General features: G+C 58.5%; 2 protein-coding genes across 2 annotated transcripts; one reads left to right on the top strand and one right to left on the bottom strand.

The window, feature by feature from the left end:
• Positions 1–855: 855 nt before the first annotated feature.
• Positions 856–6467, bottom strand: FBXO2 (F-box protein 2). Its single transcript, XM_082685408.1, has 6 exons — positions 6193–6467; positions 2852–3235; positions 2285–2414; positions 2119–2214; positions 1524–1662; positions 856–1292 (listed from the first exon to the last, which is right to left on the bottom strand). Exons 1-6 carry the CDS (start codon positions 6212–6214, stop codon positions 1158–1160), a joined length of 906 nt encoding a protein of 301 aa, XP_082541534.1. The 5' UTR covers positions 6215–6467; the 3' UTR covers positions 856–1157.
• Positions 6468–6729: 262 nt separating this feature from the next.
• On the top strand, positions 6730–19999 carry FBXO44 (F-box protein 44). The gene is given in 13 exon segments (XM_082686707.1): positions 6730–6828; positions 7933–8221; positions 9396–9522; positions 9677–9772; positions 9884–10019; positions 11099–11241; positions 13009–13211; positions 15496–15807; positions 17778–17904; positions 18357–18452; positions 19267–19402; positions 19549–19695; positions 19697–19999. Coding segments are annotated over 12 exon segments (1881 nt in total). The 5' UTR covers positions 6730–6828; positions 7933–7956; the 3' UTR covers positions 19790–19999.
• Positions 20000–20070: the final 71 nt, after the last annotated feature.

Consider the following 20070-nt stretch of genomic DNA (forward strand, 5'->3'; position numbering starts at 1 on the left):
ACCCTCAAGGCCCTGCACGGAGCCTGGCACCAGGGCCGGGGCTTCAGGAATTATGAGTGAATGAATGAACCTGTGAGCAAGTGCAGCCGCCCCGCTCAAACCTGCCGTCCCATCTGACCAGCAGGTGGCAGCAGGGCTCAGAATCAAAGGAAAGCTGGACCGCCGCTGAGATTTTATTGGTCACCATTTCCAAGAGGAGAGGGGCTGCGTTGAGACTCTCGGTCACCTATAGGACCAGCGTCCTGGGTTTGAGAGCTGCTGGGGAGACCAGAAAGAGTGCCGGCACCACGGCCCTGGCCCTTCCCCTCAAACCAGCGCTAAGGGGCCAGCCTCTGGGCAGGGCTGGAAAACGACCAAAAGACCAGATGCGAATGACTCCTGCTCAGTCCAACACCAGAGACATCCCAGAGTCACCCTCCCCATCTCCCCGTCCCCACCTGGGGTCACTGTCACCCATCCCTGGGCTCAGGAGAATTTCTATTCTAGGTGAGCGGCTAACAACCCCCTCCCCCCACCCCACCCCCGAAGATCCTGCCCTCAGAAAGGAACAAGATGGGGACCAAGGGATCCGGAGAGGCCTGGAGGGCAATGCCCCCCCCCCCACGCCCCGTTCTGGCCTCTGGGCAGCTTGGGTGTCAGTCAGGCGCCAGGCCCAGCTCCCCACTCCTCGCCCTCACAATCCCGGCCTTTGTCCAGCCCGCCCAGGCCTGGCCAACTCTGTACCAGCCCAAGGGCCCCTGGAAACCAGAGCAGCTGGAACCCCACCAAGTATTTTTCCAGGCCGGGCCAGGGGCCCTCAGGAGACAGAGGATGCAAAGGGAGCGGTGTTCATTCATCCGTTTGTTCATTCATTCCTTCCTTGGACAAATAATATTTATTAGGCGCCCACTTTGTGGCAGGCATCGTACTAGGTGCAGGGGGTTCAGCGGTGGGCCCAGCCCAGGCCCAGACCCTCACCCATCTTACTTTCCAGATGCAAATAGATGCCAACAAAACCCCTCTTTCCCAGTGTGGGGGCTGGGCTTGGAGTATGGGGCAGGGGAGGCTGTGTGGGGGTCAGGGTGGGAAGGGGGAGGAGGCTACCCACTAGACCTACATACCCCAGACCTCTGCCCCTCCGAGGCGGCTGAGGTTGGGGTGGGGGTGAGGGGGGTCCCTCAGGGCTCCACCCACACGCTGCTGTTGGTCACCCGGGCCCCGAACCAGCCCTTCCAGTAGACGGAGTCCTGACCCCCGTGCTCGAAGCGGACAAAGCGGACGCCGGGCCCATAGTCGGTGAAGGTGTGGGAGATCTGGGGAGTGGACGTAGGAGGGTCAGATTAGGGCCCTGGCGCCTCCCCCAGCCACGTCACCCCGGTGCACTTTCCCGCCTCTAGCCTCCCCCCCTACTCCGGGTTTCTCAGCCAGGGTCTCTTCCACACCTCCGCCAAGTAGGCCCTAACCTCGTTCCGTGGGCGGGGTTCCCACGAGCCCCGCCCCTCTTCCCCAGGCCCCGCCCCATCACCCGGAGCCTCCAGATTCACCTGGATCCAGCCCGCATCGTCGCTGTCTGGGGGCACGGCCACCTGCCCGCTGCTGAACTCAGCCAGCACGTCCTCGTGCTCCGACAGCAGCTTCACGGTGAGCTCGTACAGGCAGCCGGCGTCGCTGCGGCCCGAGTACCTGCCCCGAGGGAGGGAGCGATCGCTCGCCAAGCCCCGCGGAGCTGGTACTGCGGGCCGCCGTGCCTGCTACAGAAGTTCTCATTTCTGCCCAACCCCGCCGGCCCGTACTGCCAAGGTGCCCGTTTTACACATAAGGAAACTAAGGCCAGAGAGAGAAAGGACTGGCCCTAGGTCGAAACCCAAGGACTCCACCCCAGACCCAACTCTGAGGCTAAAGCCAGCTGACAGGGACGCATTTTGTTTTTTTCACTGCCAACCTTTAGAAATCAGGAGCGGAGGTGGACACGTGGCCACGACCACTAGAGTTGGGATGCAGTGGCCCCTGGGGCAGAGCAGCGGCTCCAAGCTGCCCCTACACTCACACACACACACACACACACACACACACGCACACACACTCCCTGCTTCACCCCCTCCCCTCCCCCAGTCCTGGCCCGGCCCCGTGGCCGCTCACCAGTCCTTCGCCACGATGGCCGGCTGAGTGGTGTCCAGCAGCTCCTCCCAGTAGCCCTCAGCCTGCAGGTCAATGACCTGCGCTTTGCGACACCACCTGGGGAACTGGAGTTAGGAGGGGGTGGCGACCCCTCTCCCCCCTTTGCCCTCCACCCCCTTCTCCTTACTCAAAGGACGAGGCGAAGTACTTCTTGACGCTCTCATCGTGGATGAATTCCGCCCCACAGTCTCCGGGCAAGTCCTCCACCCTCCAGCCGTCCCCACCGTGCTCCACGTCGCACCAGCCCTCCAGGTCCTCTGTAGGAACAGGACAGCCCCCACGCTGGTCACCCACTCCCTGCTGAGGGTGTGCCTGGGCTGGCTCTTCGTCCGATAGTTGGGCGGGGGGCGGGGTGCGGAACGCGGGACTTGAACGTGTGCGCTGGGCAGGTGATGGTGCGCGTAGAACCGGAGGCACTTCCTGTCCGTCCCCAGATTCTCTCTCCAGCCTGGGAGGGTCCTCCACGGGGCCGGTCTTGCCCTGGCTCGCTGAGAGTGGAAGGACCTGGGAAAGGGACCCCACTCCCCGCCCCCAGAGAACGGGCGGCCAGGGAGGCAACCATACGTACAGTATTTGATGGGGCCACTCTGCAGGGCCTCGGGCCAGGGCTTTCTCCCACGTCGCCCTCCGAGTGGGCCAGCATTGTTCCTGCCCATTTTGCAGAAGAGGAAACTGAGCCCGCCCGGCCCCTCACCTTCTCCGCACGGATTGCGCAGCAGGTTGCGCCGCCGCTTGCTCAGGAAGTAGAACTGCTGCCAGTGGTCGCGCTCGTCCTCCGCGCCGCCCTCGGGCACCAGCCCCTCCTGCTGGCACTTGAGCAGCCAGAGAGGGGCGCCGTCCACCAGCTCCTTCCAGCGCAGGCACACCAGGCGGCAGGCCTGCACCAGCTGCGCGGCGGGCAGCTCCGCCAGCACGCGCAGCAGCAGAGGCTCGGGCAGCTCGTCCAGGTACGGCGCCGCCGCCGCCTCCTCCTCCTCCTCCTCCTCCGGCCGCTCCTCCCCGGCGCTCGCCTCCTCCGTGCCCGCCTCCTCCTGCTGCCCCTCTGGGCTCACCTCCTCCTCCGGCTGGCCCACGCTCTCTGCAGGCGGGGGCGCGGGGGGGTGGGGCGGGGTGCTGTGACTCTGCTCAGACCGTCCCTCTCCGAGAACACCCATGCCTCGGGTAATCTGCCTCCCACCCACCCTCGGATAATCCGCAGCTGGGGCCCGAGATTCTGCGCCCAGAGACTGGTGCCCAGTGGAGGGGTGAGGACCACAGACCAGCCCCCAGTCGCAAGAGTGGCCTCAGAGGCCTCAGTTGTCCCTGCAGGGCCAGTAAACCTGAGAAGACAAGAGCTGATAAAATATTCCTATAAGGGCGTGCATGCATTGCACAAACTTGAGTTGATGTGTCACACCTGCACTCCTTTATCCTTACCACCACCTCCTGAGATCCCTGCTCCCCTCATCTCCTCCCGGGAGTGCTCCCAGACTTCCCACCAGGACATCTACCCACTGTGGAGCTCCTGTCCTGCCCACCTATCGTCCTAGCGCGTGTGTGGGCTTGGAAACTCCTCTCTCAGGACCAGACTCAGTGCAAGAGGGCAGGAACTGGGTCTCGGACACTCACAGCTTCATCCCAGTGCCTGGCATCTGGAACCCTCTCTGGCACACTATCGGCAGCTAATGTTTACTGGGCATTGAGCAAGAGCTAGGCATAGTTCTGAGCGGTTTCTTTACTCTAAATCCTTACAGCCTCTCTTCCAGGTTGTTCCTGCTGCCGTTGCTGTTTCATTGATGAGGAAGCTGAGGCGTAGAGGGGTGAGACCCTCCGGGATCACCCAGCCTGGACTTGAACCCAGGCAGTCTAGCTCCAGAGCCACCATTAACCACCATGCCCTCAATGAAATAAGGTATTGGCTTTGGAGGCGCCGTTTTGACTTTGATTTTGGTTCACCAAAGGTTACACCCCTAGTTTGAGGGCAGGGTCGTGGGGATCTGAGGTTGAACAGAAGGGAGAGCAGGGGTTGGAACCCCCTGACAGCCACAGCTGGGTGATGGGGGAGGGGGGCTTCCTGAAAAAGAGCAGGTATACGGAACAAAGACATATAATAAATGCTGGAGAAGCGAAGGTCCTTTCACTCCCTTCTTTTCCTACCCCCGGCCCTCTGTTTCCTCATCTTTGGAATGGGAGTAATCATTGGGCCAGGCCACTGAAACAAGTGCTGATGTTCTGATCCCCTGAGGAGGGGGCCGGGGCACTCTAAATTGTAAGGAGGGTGGGGCAGATGTCAGGAGCTGCAGGCTGGACTGTCTCCTGGAACCCAGCCGGCCTCAGCGGGGCCATCAAAACCTTGAGTAAGCAGATACTGAGTGCAGCGTCTCGGGAGGAGGAAGACAGTGGCGAGGAGATGGGGCCACTCCGGGTGATGGGGGGAGGGCAGTGTTCTCAGACCTAGGATGGTGGTGGGGGGGGGGGGTAGTCCTAAGGGTTAGAGACTGGAAAGCCCAGGCAGGGGTAGAAACAGGCTGAGCAGTGGGGGATGGCACAGGCAGGGTCTAGACCCAAGTCAGGGTGTTGCCAGGACCCCAGCCTGCCAGCACTTACCCTCCCCATGTGCAGTATTTTCTCCCCCTCCCGCAGTCAGGGTTTACCTCTTCTTCAGAGCCCAGAGCACAGTCAAACCTGCATAATACTCTCCTTCATTAATAGCTCTCTCTTTTTTTTTTTTTTTTTGGACACATCTTTATGATGTGGGGGTTTACCCTTTTTCTTTTCCAAAGAAGAAACTGAGGCCCAGAGAGGCTTACTAGCTTCACTCAGGAACAAAAGGCATGCAGAGAGGAAAATGCCAGGCCCCAAAGCCACATCACCTGCCTGTCCTGCTGCCCACAGCTCTCTGGGGAGCTGGGCCCAGTGTCCTCACCTCTCCACCCCTCCCCCTGCCCTGCCCTGGCCCTGGTGGACACCTGATGCTCCCCCGAAAGGTGCACCTTGCCCGGTCCCCTCTCCTGGCCTCAGGCCTGGCTCTCTAGGCCCCAGATCTGATTACAGCCCCCCCCCCCACCCTTTTCCAGCACACACAACTCCCCACATTGTTGCCATCGGAAAGTTATCTGGCCCCTGGAAGCTGCCTCCCAGGCTGACTCACCTGCACTGGGCCCTGGAGGGGAACAGCTGAGCCCTGGGAAAACAGCAGGGCCCATTCTGGGGCCCTATAGAGGGAATGGCGAGGGGGTCATGGATGGGGAACAGGGGCTGAAGGAACTGGGAGTTTCAGTGCTAGAGGAGAGGCGCTTGGCTGCCTGAGCGTGCTTGAGTGTTTCCCGTGGCCTGCTCGGAGCAAGGCCCCCTCTCAGATGGGCCTGGTGGGGGCAAGGGTGGGGGAATCTGCAGACAGGTCTTGTTCCCACCCTGACTCAGCAGGCAAACCCTACAGGCTCAGTAAGGAGTTCAAGGGATGGGGAGTGGGGGGGGTCTGGTGCCAGACAAGATGACTGGGCAGTCTCAGAGGGCCCTGAGCATAGGCAAGAGCTGTGCCCCAGCTCCCACTCACGGGCTGGTCTGATCCCCACTGGGCAACCAGCAACGCAGTTGAAAAGCAGCCCCACTAGCCATGGGAGCCCAGAAGGAAGACTGGGATGGGGTGGGGAGAGACGGGTAACCCCAAGAAATCCTTGGGGATACAGGAAGCTGAGGGCCACAGCTGGCAAATCAAAGAAGTTGATGGAAGAAAAAGGCATGCAGCCTCCTGAGATGTGTCCCAGACCCGAACCCAACAGACCCTCAGGTAGCGGAGAGGGGGGAAAGTGGGATGACTCCTGCCCTATGTCTCTGGTAAGCAGGACCAGGAGCCCGTCACCTCTGGAGGCCTCCAGCCAGCCAAAGGGCTGTGCTCTTTTAAGAATGTCTCAAGGGGTTTGCTTGGGTGAAAGTTTGCCGCGCTGGATGTCGGGGACCCCCTCGCTCTCTGATGCCCCTCTCTGTAGCAGTCGCCCGCCTGACCCGGTCTCCCCTCCCGGGCTTGAGCGAGTGGATCCTGCTGGCGGCAGCTACCTGGTTCACCGTCTCCGTCCATCGCTGCGGAGGGCGGTCTTGAGAGGAGGAGGAGCCGGAGCGCTGCGGGGCTGCCCGAGTCCCGCGGCGGCGGCGAGTCCAGGCGCTGTCCGCGTCTAGGTCGGGGCCCCGCTGGCCGCGCCTCTTAAAGGCCCCAGACTCCCCCCACCCCCCGCCCCGCCTTTGGCCGGGCGCCGGGACGCCCCGCAGTCTGGAGCGGTCGGCCCCAGGCCTGAAGCTACTGGTTCCTCAGCGGACCCAGGAGGCAGGGAAAGGTCGGGAGTCGGGTTTTTTAATGGGGGGGGGGGGGGGGATCCGATTTGGGGCGTCTTCAGCTCCCTCCAGGGGTGGATGCTGGGAGGAGGAGACGAGGGGGCAGCGAGTCTGGGTCAGGCGGAGGGTGCGGGGCGCGCAGCCCAGGAGGAGGGAGGGGACAGAGGCTCCTCCGGTGCCCCCCCCACCCCAGGTAATTTTCCTACAGCGCGATGGGGAGGCACTGCGCGGGGCAGGGCCGAGGGGGCGGGCCCGGGGCGGGGTCTGGAGGTCCGGGGCGGGGCCGCACGCTCCAGCTAGGGCAGGCGGAGGCCAGCCCAGCCCCAGGGCGGAGCCGGACCGCGCAGCGGCGGCGGAGCGCAGGTGACCGCGGGGAGTGGGCGCTGGGAGCCCCGAGGTTGGGGAGCGGGCGGCCCAGGGCCCCGCGGGCGGGCGGACTGCGCGGTTTCCGGGCAGGGCGCGAGGAAGGCCCGGCGCGGACAAGGCCCAGATCTCGGGGACTGCGCGACGCGGCCGGGAGCCGCAGCGGAGGCGAGAACCCGGGTTGGGGTGGCTAATCGATGACCAGGGTTCTGAGCCCCGGCTCTGGGGGGTACTTGAAAGCCACAGCGCGAGGTGGGAAGGCTGCAGGCGCGCCGGGGATCCTGGGGCTGAAGCCCAGCCGCGGGGTTGGAGGTGGGCGCCTGGGAAAGGCCTTTCACCATCGCCCACCCGCTCGCGAGTCCCAGCTGGGCAGATCATTTTATTCTGCGGCCTTGAGAAAGTCTTTGAGCTCTTTGGACCTACGTCGGAGACGATGATAATTATCCCCTGCCCCCAACCTCTCTTCCACCTCCGTTGGAGGACTTGCTGGGTGGTTCTGCCGGACTGTGCATTGTTACTTCCACTCCATAAATACAGACGGGCCTGCTGGAAAAGGCTTGCTCTAGAATCAGAGAAGACTCCGTCCTCCATCCCTGTCCGTGTGACCTTGGGCAGGTACTCGCACGCCTCCTGGCCTCCTGAGCGTCCTTTAGAGGCTGTTGTGAGGTGACAGTAAAATCAGTCACTTTTTTTTTTTTTTTTAAGATTTTATCTATTTACTTGAGAGAGAGAGAGCGAGAACAGGAGAGCAGACTCCCCCGCTGAGCAGGGAGCCTGATACTGAGCTGCATCCCAGGACCCTGGAATCACTATCTGAGGCTAAGGCAAGAGGCTTAACCCACTGAGCCACACAGGCGCCCCCAAATCAATCACCTTTTATCAAACATCTGTTGCATCAGGTTATCTGAAGCCATTTTAGTACTGTTCCTGACCCCATTTTACAGAGGAGGAAACTGAGGCTCAGAGAAGCACGGTGAAGATCCCGAGATAGTAAATGGCAGAGCCGGGATGGGAACGCCCACCGCCATGGGGTGCTGCAAATTTTCAATTCTGGGGAGGGAGCCCAGTCTATATATCTTTCTATATATCTCTCGATAACTACAGGGGGGCATCCAGAAGCTACCCGCCATGGCCGTTGGGAACATCAACGAGCTACCCGAGAACATTCTGCTGGAGCTGTTCACGCATGTGCCCGCCCGCCAGCTGCTGCTGCGCTGTCGCCTGGTCTGCAGCCTCTGGAGAGACCTCATTGACCTGGTGACACTCTGGAAGCGAAAGTGCCTGCGGGAGGGCTTCATCACTGAGGACTGGGACCAGCCCGTGGCTGACTGGAAGATCTTCTACTTCCTCCGCAGCCTCCACCGGAATCTCCTACACAACCCGTGTGCTGAAGGTGGGGTTCAGAGCAGGTCTGGCATGCACACACTGTCATGAGAGTAGCTGGCTTTCATTATGCACTTATTATGAACTAGGCACCCTGGATGGTTTAACTCCTTTAATCCTCTCACAATAATCCTAAGAGGTAGATGCTGTTAGCACTCCCATTTTTCAGATGGGCAAACTGAGGCAGAGAGACATTTTTGTATTCCAAACCTTATTTCCCCAGTGACCTTTCCTAGGAGAGGGACTGTTGGCCAGTTGGGACTACCTGTGCCCAAGATACAAGACCAGGAAGTCAGAGCCATATTCTGTTGGCCTAGTTCCAAGACTCCAGGGCTAGGCTTCCTAGGACTGCCCCAGAATGCAAAGCGGACTTTACTTATGGAAGAATGAGAGATCCAGTCTTCTTTCCAGCATTTACAACAGGTAAAACAAAACTTCTGCATCACCTGGAGCTCCCTTTTTCCTTTACTGTGCTGTAACCCATCGGCTGGACACTGGGATGAGATGGGAGGCTCGTTTCCCGTTGTGTGGCCAAATTCTGGAGCAAGATAATGATGACATGACTCCAAGCTGTCCACAGTTTCAGATGCCTGCCTCCCTTGACTCCCCAACAGCCATGTTCTTGACCACCAGCTGGTATACTGTGGTCCATAAGCCAAATCTGGCCCAGAAGCTAAAAGTCATTTTTGCACTTATTTAAAAAAAAAAAAAAAAAAGACTGCAACAGAGATAGATAGTGTATAGCCCACAAAACCTACAGTATTTTGGCCCTTTACAGAAAATGTTTGCCAGCCCTTGTTCTTAACTCTGGTTTACAGTGGACAAAACCAAAGCTCAGAGAGGGAAAGCAACTTATCTAAGGTCACACAGCCCAGTATCTGGACAAACCCCAGATCGGCCTGGTGGGGGTCAGAGTGTTCTCCATCCCTGAAGGAGATTCACGTGGTCATTCACATGGTCACGTGTCTTGGGATTCCCAGTGGAAATCACCATGATGCTGGGCACATAGGCAGTATCTAATAGAAGACAGCCACTGTTGATCTGCAGTGTCCTACAGCACGGGGCTCGAGGGCAGCTGCAGAGATTCAGGGAGAGGACCGGGGAGGAAGAGGCTCTTGTGAGAAAGAGATCACTGGGTGGGGGGGGGGGGCTTCCCTATGATGTAAATTCTGCTTTATGGCCAGAGGGCTTTGAATTCTGGAGCCTGGACGTGAATGGAGGTGATGAGTGGAAGGTGGAGGACCTCTCTAAAGACCAGAGGAAGGAATTCCCCAATGACCAGGTCAAGAAATACTTCGTGACTTCTTATTAGTAAGATCCGAGGCTGGGGAAGTGTTGGGGTGGGGGGAAACCCAAAACACTTCGCCCTGGGGTCTCCTGCTCTGGGAAGGGCAGTCCTAGCCCCCTCCCCCCCAGTGCCCTAGTGCTGAGCCCCAGTCCCTCCCACCCCTCTGCCCGCCCCCAGCACCTGCCTCAAGTCCCAGGTGGTGGACCTCAAGGCCGAAGGGTATTGGGAGGAGCTGATGGACACCACACGGCCGGACATCGAGGTCAAGGACTGGTGAGTGCCTGGGGCGAGGGTCTGGGGGAGGGGGGCCTGCCACTCAGGCGCCCCACCCCCACCCTGCCCCCCCATCTCCAAGGCCCTGATGGGCCCTCCCTCTGCCCGCAGGTTCGCAGCCAGGCCGGACTGCGGGTCCAAGTACCAGCTGTGTGTTCAGCTCCTGTCGTCAGCACACGCACCTCTGGGGACCTTCCAGCCAGATCCGGCAACGATCCAGCAGAAGAGCGATGCCAAGTGGAGGGAGGTGTGTGGGCGAGAAAGAGGGCAGGTAGCACGTCGCCCAAGGTGGAGACTGCAGTCAAACAGGCTTGGGTTCAGATCCCAGCTCTGCTGTTTCTCACCTGGGCCTTGGTCGTTCAGGGTCTGAAATGATGCTGGTAAAGCCATGTTCAAAAAGGTTGACTGTTATTAGTTATTAATATCAGTTATTACTACTATCTATACCAGGGACACCAAATATTTTCTTATCAGGCCAAATACAAATATTTTGGGCTTTGAAGGCCAAGTTGTCCCTGTCCCAACTACTAAGCTCTTTAACTCTGCCACTGCGTTGGTGAAAGCAGCTTTATGGACATGGCTGTGTTCCAATAAAACTTTATTTACAAAATTCTACAAAAGGGCAGTGGGCCCCTGGGCCACAGTTTGCCAGTACTGTCCAGTAGAATTTTCTGCAGCCATAGAAATGGTCTGTCTGCACCTGTATGGTATGTTATAGCCACATGTGACCATGGAGCACTTCCTCAGAGCCAGATTCTGCTGTGACTGAGGAACTAAATTTTTAATTTTATCTAATTTTCATGAATTTCAGCTTAAATAGCCACACGTGCCCAGGGATGACCATAGTGGACATCTTTTGGCAGTTTACAGACTTTCCTTCTGTTCCCTTCAGTTCCTTTGAGTTGCCCTTGGGTAATCCTGTGGAGTGGACCCAGGAGGATTTTGCCCCATTTTACAGAGGAGGAAACTGAGGCAGAGAGGGGAAGTGGCCTGCCCCAAATCACAGAATTAGAGCTAGCACTGAGTTCTGCAGACTCTTGGTCCACCACTAAGACCTCGGCCCCTTCCTTGTTCTTTTTTTTTTTTTTTTTTTACGATTTTATTTATTTATTTGACAGACAGGGATTACAAGTAGGCAGAGAGCAGGCAGAGAGAGGAGGAAGCAGGCTCCCTGCTGAGCAGAGAACCCGATGTGGGGCTCGATCCCAGGACCCTGGGATCATGACCTGAGCCGAAGGCAGAGGCTTGAACTCGCTGAGCCACCCAGGCACCCCCCCCTTCCTTGTTCCTGACCTCTCTCCCTCTCTCCACCTGTCCCCCACCCAGGTCTCTCACACGTTCTCCAACTACCCGCCCGGCGTCCGCTACATCTGGTTTCAGCACGGCGGCGTGGACACTCACTACTGGGCCGGCTGGTACGGCCCGAGGGTCACCAACAGCAGCATCACCATCGGACCTCCCCTGCCTTGACACCCCCCAAGCCCTGATCCATCAAACCCTGACTGCTGTCAGAGAAGGGCTGGGTTAGGGAATGGGAGGGGGACCAGGCTCCCCCAGACCTCCTAGTTCATCCTTGCCCCTCAGTTGCCTATTTTGTGGAGCCTCTCAGTTTGTGCGGCCCTCACAAGCTGGGGGGGGGGGGCAGTGCTCTAGGCCCAAAGTCTCAACCTGAATGATGTCAGGGGAGGCCTGGTGTCAGGCCCTTTAAGAGATGGGGCCCCTGAGGTTGGGGAGGTGCAAGGTGTTCTCCCAGGCTCCTCCAGGAGTGGTCTCCAAGCTCAGATGCCAACCTAGATGTGTGTCTCTTCCTTCCCCTCCTGGGTCCTTCCTCCCTGTCTCCATTGGGGGCCCTCGGAGCAGGGATAATCTGGACAACTGGCCAGCCTGTGGCTGCTCTGGCTAGTGCAGATACTGGGAGGCGACCATGTAGCTCAGCCAGATCTGGGAGTGGAAGGGGGGCTGTGCTGGCCTGTCCTCTGCTTCATCCTGCCACTCCCAAACTTTGCCTGCCTGCTCAGAGACGTGACTTTGACCCAGAGGCTCAGGTCTAGTCTGAGAGGGACAGGGCCAAGATGGAGTGGGGGCCAGGTCAGGTCTGGACGGGCCTCACTGTCAATGAAGCCCGAAGTCAGATGGGCATCAAGTGGGGGTAGGATCTTCAGAAGACCCCTGGAATTCTGTGCATGGTAACCCAGGGCAGGGGAGGAGTGCATCAGACCCTGAATCTGAGAGCTGCGGCACATAAGCCCTGGGATGAGGTGAGTGGGTGGTTTTCAAGGACCACCTGTCCGCCTCTATGCCTAGACCAGCTTCCCCGGGGCTTGGAATGTCCTAACTTACCCTTGGAACTGCCTTTCCTTGCACCTCCCCACCCTGCCCAACCTTACTCCTGCCTCTCCCTCCTGCTGGAAGGACAGCAGTGCTCGGGTTCTGCCCCTGCTGCATGCAGCTAAATAAAAGGTATTTTCGGCCCAACCTTTGTCCTGTGGTTTCTGGTAGGAAAGGCAAATTTAATGGGAGGTCCTGCCCGCTTCTGTCCAAGGTGCAGGGAATGACTGACACTTCAGGAGGCAGACTATGGCAGGACCCTCATACAGACTCCTTAATGAGCTGCCAACATCTCACCCCAGCAGCCCTCCAGTACTGCTAGCTTTCTCCAGAGGCCCGGCCACAAAGCTGGGATGAGGGGGGAACAGTGGATATCTGAGATACACCTCATGCTGGGTGTGCCGTCGCAGGCTCACTGCTCACTGGTATCTTACTTACTCTGCCAAGAGCTTTACTGACATTAAGTGAAGCCAAAGCATTTAGAACGGTGTATGGCACACAGTGTGTGCTCAATGTACGGTTTAATTATCTCAATAGTCAGCTGGATTAGGGCCTCAGCCTTGGCAGGGAAACCACTCACTAGCTATATGTAAGTTAGCAGAAGACACCTTTGGGGGACACGCAGCCCTGATGAGTTAAAAAGGTGGCCTGAGCCGGGCACCTTTGTGCAGTGCACAACCTGCACAACCGTTTTTGGTTGCCTTAAGTAGGTGCTTGATGATTACCTGTTGAAGGATTTAAGGAATTAATGACAAAAATGCGGAGATTTTTCCTTTGAGTAAACTGAGGTCTCCCTGAGGCCGAACCCTAGTGAAGGTAAAAGTCCTGCTCCAGCCCCCTAGAGTGTCAACAATCTCCTTCCGGGAAGAATCCCGCCTCCCTCCCTACAGCTGAGCGAACTGGTGAAGCGGACTCAGAGTGGCCTGCGCAGAGGTGGCGACTAGGTTCGGTGAACGCCCTCTCTTCCTGGAAAGCAAAGGGAAGCGGTGGGACCCTACTGCTGAGCCGCCGATTACCTGGAGGAGAAGACAGATTGAGGCTGCGAGGTTGGGGGAGGCCGTCGCGCGACCCCCGGCACTGCGGACCCCAAGATCGCCGCGGAGTAGCTGCGGTAGAAGCGGGCTGCGGGCTTGGGGAAGGCGGTGGGCGGGAAGAAGGCGGTGGGCGGGAAGAAGGCGGTGGGCGGGGAGAAGGCGGGGCGGGGCGAAGCGGTGGGCGCGGCCCCGGAGCCCGAGGGGGCGGTCCGAGCGCGCGCGTGACACGGGGCGGAGCGGGACGACAGTGGACAGCGCCGCCGAGGCCGGAGGCTCCAGACCGACGCGGAGGTCGGGTCCCGCCGGGCGTCCCGCCCCGCGTCCAGGTCGCGGCCCAGCTTGGGGAACGGGCGCGGGGGGAGACAGGCTGGGGAAGAGCTGGGTGTCCTGCACCGGAAGGCGGGGGTGGCGGACGGGGGGCGGGGCGTTAACTGAGCCGGTGGCGCTGTCCACCTCGGGCCTCCGGGACAGCGGGGTAGGGGCCCGGGCGGCGCGCGGTACGCGCGAGACCAAATCCCGCGCGGCCGGGCCCTGGCTCAGACTTCGGGAAGTGCTGCCTGGGAGCGACACCCTGGCCACAGCTCGCTGGTGGCGCCCCAGCCCAGGGCCGATCTGGGACCTCCCGGCACACGCACGCCCGCCGGTCCTGGGACGGGCCAAACTTTCCCAAGCCTCAGCTTCTGCTTTTGAGAAACGGGCTTAATAACCGTGCTTACAGGGGTCGTTGAGAAGGTCGCGACTCGGGCCGGGCACGTGGGAAGCACAGGGACACCCCCCTGGGGTGTGGGGGAACCTCACCCCATGCCCCATTCGTGCGCAGTCAGGCCTCGCCCTAAACCCACGAACGCCAGAAACTAGGGGAGGGGGTGCGACGAATAATGTGCGACCAGAGCCAGAGACCAGACATTGGACGCCTGGGTGAGGAGCTCTTCGTACCGAAGTCGCCTCTGACTCCCACCCAGCGACTTTTATTTGGCCTAGAGGGTGCTTTTAGAAGTTGCCAACATTTAAAAACCGACAGGTTTCATATTTTCGAAACTGCTTATGTAGAGTTCCTTCTGAAAAAGCAGAAGACCTAGCCACATAGAATTTTTCCCGTCATAGCATTTTTGCACAAGGTACAAGTACCTTATTTATTGTTCTCTGCGGTGCTGACATGTTCCTGTCTGGGCGGGAGCCACAGGAGACGCTGTGCGTCTGCTCTCGTTTTTGCTGGGCTGGTGGCTTTGAGAAGTCTGTGGATTCTTTGGCCAAGTCTCTATGGAAAATGAGAAGCCTCCTCAGAGACTTCACCTGTGGGAGAATAACCCCTCCCTCTCCCACCTGTGAGCAGATAAGGCCCATCTGAGTGACAGGGATTGGCCTTCCCTCCCTGACCCCACCCCCACCCTGGGGTGAGGTGGGGGGGGTCCCCTTAGAGATCTGAACAGCCAGGCAGGATTCAGGCTGGGGTAGTAGCACTGTAAAATTTTCCAAAACCCTTGTGCCATTCAGGTGTAGAGGGAGGAAGGTGTTCTTGGGAGCCGCTGACTACTACTGACGAGCGTTTTTGCTCTAACGATACAGAAGTAATGATGTCAGCCCGGTGCTAAAGGCTTGCCTTGTACTAACTCAGACCTCCCGGCCCTGCTGAGGCTGGGACAGTCATTCGCTCCTCTGAAGGCTCTCCAGCTAGCCACTGCAGGCCAGGATTGAACCCCTGGCTGGTCTTGCTCAGGATCCCTCAATCGGCTTTGCAGTTTCCGAGCATTTCAAAATGGGCTCTGGCCTGATGCCCCAACCAGGATGGAGAGGCAGGTCCTCCTCGCTGCGGTGTCTTATCACATCTGGCTTCCAGGTCAATGTGAGCGATTTGGGGAGAAGTTGGTTTTAGCAACTAGCCCCACCCCTTAGTGAAGCTGTGACACAGAACGTGAAATCTTTCTTACACCCACAGACAAACAGTGACTTCCCAGCACTGAAATAACCTGACCACAGACTTCTGCAGAGCTTGCAGACAGTGGCGTGGCCTTGGCAAGGTCTGCCAGTTCACTGGGCCCGGCAACTTAAAATAAAGCAATTATTTTTTTTAACAGGGCCGGGGGATAGGGGAGGAATGGGTGCAAGGGGTGGGGGTCAGGAGAGGGCCTCTTTAAATATCAGCCCCTGAAATCTTTGTTAATATTTTTATTACACTCTTTCAAATGTGTGTAACGTGTGTGAGTGCTCTCTATTCTGACGGCCCACTGCGTACCCAGGAGAAGGCCTGACCCCTTTTGTTTCACAAAAGAAAAAGGATGAAGAGCCCCTGGCCCACGTCCCTGGAAATCTGAGGGGTCCACCTCCTTGGTCAGGGCTCATAAACACTGTTGCCCCCTACAGGCCTGTGGGCAACCCCTGCCTCCCCCGCCTCCCCGCCTCTCCCACCAGCCATGGCCCTGGTCAGCATCAACGAGCTGCCCGAGAACATTCTGCTGGAGGTGTTCACGCACGCGCCTGCCCGCCACCTGCTGCGCTGTCGCCTGGTCTGCAGCCTCTGGAGAGACCTCATTGACCTGGTGACACTCTGGAAGCGAAAGTGCCTGCGGGAGGGCTTCATCACTGAGGACTGGGACCAGCCCGTGGCCGACTGGAAGGTCTTCTATTTCCTGTGCAGCCTCCGCCGGAATCTCCTGCGGAACCCGTGTGCGGAAGGTGGGCTCGGGGCTGCCCCAGGGCTGGCTCCCCACCTTTCCTGAAACTCAGGGCCTTTGCACCTGCGATTCCCACACTATCTGGAATGTTGTCTCACACCTGTACCACTCTCTGGCACCTGTACCACTCGCCCTTGGTTCCTCCTTGTTCTTCGTTCTTCAAGTCTCTGTTCAGACACCTGGCCTGGTCCCCCTGCTCTCCTGTTTATCCTGTCTCTCCTCTTTCGTTCCTCCGTAGCGCCTTCATAACCTGTAATTATGTTTTATCTCATAGCTTTTGGTTTTGCTTTTTTTTTTTTTCTCTGCTACAAACTTCAAGGTCCAGGGGCCTAATGGGTCTTGGTCACCACTCTACCGACATAAGTGTCCACGGTAATGCCTTCACATAGTGCTGGAAAAACGTTTGTTGAATGAACAAACTGCACATTCAGCTTTCCCTCTCTTGCTCCGTCCAAGCTGCCTGACTCATACAGAAGGTCCCTCCGTGCTGGGCCTTAGACTTCGCTGGGCTCGGGGCTTCACAAATGTCCTTCTCCCGTTGTCCCCATTACCCAGAGGAAGGAAAGGATTTTCAGAGGTGACTGTAATCACGTCACTTGAGGCCCCTGTTTAACTTACTAGGTTCTCTTGCACTTGCCAGGGTCTTTTTCCTTCATTGAGCACCTACTGCATACCACACACCAGGCTTCTTGTGGGGGGGCTAGGGCAACAGTTAATGGTTTGTATATAGTTTGTACCCTTAGAATCCCCATCGTGCCGATTTTCTCTCTTGAACCTCATGAGGACCCCCAGGAGTTAATCAAATAAGCAGGGTTGGCTCCATTTTATGGGTGGTGAGCGTTAGGCCCCATGGTGAGGATCTGCCCTGAAACTGCCCAGTTGCTGGGGTCTGGTCCTGACCGATGAAGGCCCTCAGGCCCCTCTTGGAGTCCCCACTGACCGTGGCTCAGTCTCTCTGCCTGCCCCAGATTCCGCTCAGAAGCCGCCCAGCCAGGCCGCCAGCTCAGCTCCCCACAGCTCCACGGAGCCCACCTGCCGCGCTAACTTACACTGGGCTGTGGGCCGGCAGCCGGCAGTCCAGCCTCACTTGGACCTCCTTGAGCCTGAGCTCGGCACAGCCGGCTCCTGGATTTCTGTGGTATTCCCCTGCTTCTCTCCTGGCAGGCCCCAGGGCACCTGGGGAATAGGTGCGGGCTCCTAGTAGAGGGAACAATTTGGAAAAGTTCCCTTGGTGATTGTTCTGGAAAGTCTTGGTAGGGAAACACTGCTGGGTGTAAGGTCCCCTCGGTTCAGTGTGGAGGAGACCGGAACCTGCCAAGCCAACCTGGTGGGGATCGCGAATACAGGTTCGCTGTGCGCCTCCAGCACTGAGGATGGCCACCTTCACGGTTATCCCTCCCACCCTGGGCAGAGGGGCTCCGAGCTGGCAGAGCAGCAAACCCAGAAAATTGTTCCGTGGGCCCCCCCGGGGTATCAGTTACATAGTTAGGGTATCAGGGGAAATGTGAGTCGTCACGTACGTGGTCTGCATTGGGACAAACGGACATTAGTCATTAAGAGCAGAAATATTATCATAGGCCCTTCATAACTTCCTGTTTTGAGAACTGAAACTTCAATATTTCCCAGAATCCCCCAGCAACACCAAAGGAAGAAAAGGCTAGTTTAGAATTCCTGGTAATACTTTTTTTTTTTTTTACCCCCTCCAGCCTCATGTTAGGAGTCAAACGAGTCAGGGACGAAGTGGGAGAGAGAAGGTCCCAGATCAGAGCTGATGTGGTGAGGACAGGTGGAGACACGCTGGGAGGAAGGGCACTGTGTCGGGGTGCTTCGAGGCACAGTTGGGGTGCACACTTGAGACGGGAGCCTGAACAGGCCATGCCTTAAACCCCTCCTCCTTCCCTGGCTCAGGTGGGCAGGACCGGACCAAATATTTACACAAGGGATCTGACCTTGGCTTCTGTTTTTCCCTAGAGGATCTGACATCCTGGCAAATTGACTCCAATGGCGGAGACAAGTGGAAGGTAGAGAGCCTCCCTGGAGACCATGGGACAGATTTTCCAGACTCCAAAGTCAAGAAGTACTTTGTCACATCTTTTGGGTAAGATTAACAACTTGAGCTGGCGGCGTCGAGAGGGAGAAGGGTCAGGACCCCTTTTGCCAAATCTCAGGCCTAAGTGAGGGCCCCCCTGTGCAGCTGGAGACAGTTTCCAGACGGGCTGAGTCCCACTTTTAGGAAGTACTCAGTGGCCACGATTAATAGCCGTGGAGGGTGGAGTCCAGTGCGGGGGCCTAGGAGCCACTGGGTGACTAGGGTGAGGCAGAGATGCCTATAGGTTCCTCATCTAGAACAGGGGTTCCTGGAGGTGCCCTCGTTGGGGCCCTTGAACTAGATCACGTGCCATCTAGGCACAATAGGGTCAGGGCCTCTGCGTGTTTCTCCTAGGCCAGCGACAGCCAGAGGCAGAGGTCCTGCAGCAGTCTGGGGACACTGCTGGGTCCTGGCCACGCAAAGCACACCTGGGAACATAAGTCTTTCCTTTTGCTCCCCAGGATGTGCCTCAAGTCCCAGCTGGTGGACCTCAAGGCCGAGGGCTACTGGGAGGATCTGCTGGACACATTCCGGCCTGAAATCGAGGTTAAGGACTGGTGAGTAGGGCTTGCGCCACGCTCCACAGCCTTCCCTCTTCTCTTCCTGAGGATACCTAGAGGCAGCGCCCACTCTTTGCCTGGCGGTGTCCTGGGGTAGGCGCTGCCCTGGGAGCCGGCACTTGCTCATTCCACTTTACAGATGGGGAGACCGAGGCCTACCCATAAGCTGTCCCAGACGGCACTAGAGCATCAGAGGCAGCACGACGCAGCCTCCCTGGACTTCGCTCCCTTCCCTTGCATCCCATCTGCCTCCCCTGGTCCCTTCTCTGGGCTCCCCTCAGCTCTTTCCCAGAATCCTGCTCTGTGCCCAGAGCTATGCAAGGCTCTGGCTTGGCCCACAGTGGAAGAAGGACCCCAGTGCCAGCCAAGGCCACCACTCTAAGGGTGTGTGTGTGGGGGGGGGGGAGATGGTTTTGAGGAACGTGGTATTGAGGAACGTGTGGAGGACAGCAGGGCTAAGCAGAGGGTGAGCTCTGCCAGCTCCCATCACACAGGCCGCCCCTTGGATCTCCCACTGAACCCCCACTCTGAGCCATGATAACATACAGATGGCTCAGTTCCCACAGCCCAGGCCTTTATCTCCATAGAGAACCTTTTCATGTGTTAAGGGAACGTCTTCACTGGACACCCCAAAGGGTTGCTCCGATATGGCCCCACACAGAGAGCCTGCAGATCCCAGGGGCACAGGAGGGCCCAGAGAGCAGTGAAACCAGCTGGGTCTCAGGCTCCAATCCGTGGGTCTGCTGCCTGCCCTCCTCCAAGGCCACCTTCTGTCTGGGGGTGCACAGTGCTGAGCCCCACCTGCCCCCAGGTTCGCCGCCAGAGCCGACTGCGGCTGCACGTACCACATCCGAGTGCAGCTGGTCTCAGAAAACTACATCGTCCTGGCCTCCTTCGAGCCCCCGCCTGTGACCATGGATCAGTGGAACAGTGCCGAGTGGACAGAGGTGAGGCCTTTCCTGCTTGGCCCTCAGCACCCCCTTCTCGGGGACCTCCTGCAGGACCTTCCTCTTGCTCGCTCCAGCAGAGTGATGGCCCCAGCCTTCCCCTCCCCAGCCCTTGGTGACCTCTTCTTCTTCTCCCTTCCTCCCAGGTGTCCCACACTTTCTCGGATTACCCGTCAGGGGTCCGCCACATCCTCTTCCAGCACGGGGGCAAGGACACCCAGTTCTGGGCAGGCTGGTACGGGCCCCGTGTCACCAACAGCAGCATCATCATCACCCCTAAGATGACCAGGGACCGGGGGCCCCTCCACGGCTCAGCCTGAGACCCTGCAGGGGCAGGAGAAGGCTGCCCACCTGCCCTCCTCACTTCATCTGCACGGGCCCTTCTGACAGTCTGACATCCGCTGGCGTTCAGCCATCCACTCTCTAGGCTGCTTGACTTCCGGAGGTTCCCTCCAGCTGAGCCTGTAGTGGGCAGTGAGGGCCCCTACCCTGGGAGCCCCTACCCCAGTTCCAACCTTGGGCAAACCCAGCAATTTGTGGCAACTCCCTGTCATATACTCTGACATTTCCTGACAATAAATATTTTCAGTAAAACCAGCCTGGGGTGGGGTCTAGTGGCGGAAGCCCTGGTTGCTTCGGTGGAGAAGCTGCCCTTCCTCCCATGTTAG

The sequence above is a fragment of the Mustela nivalis genome (assembly GCF_964662115.1).
Source record: "Mustela nivalis genome assembly, chromosome: 10".
Taxonomy (NCBI): domain Eukaryota; kingdom Metazoa; phylum Chordata; class Mammalia; order Carnivora; family Mustelidae; genus Mustela; species Mustela nivalis.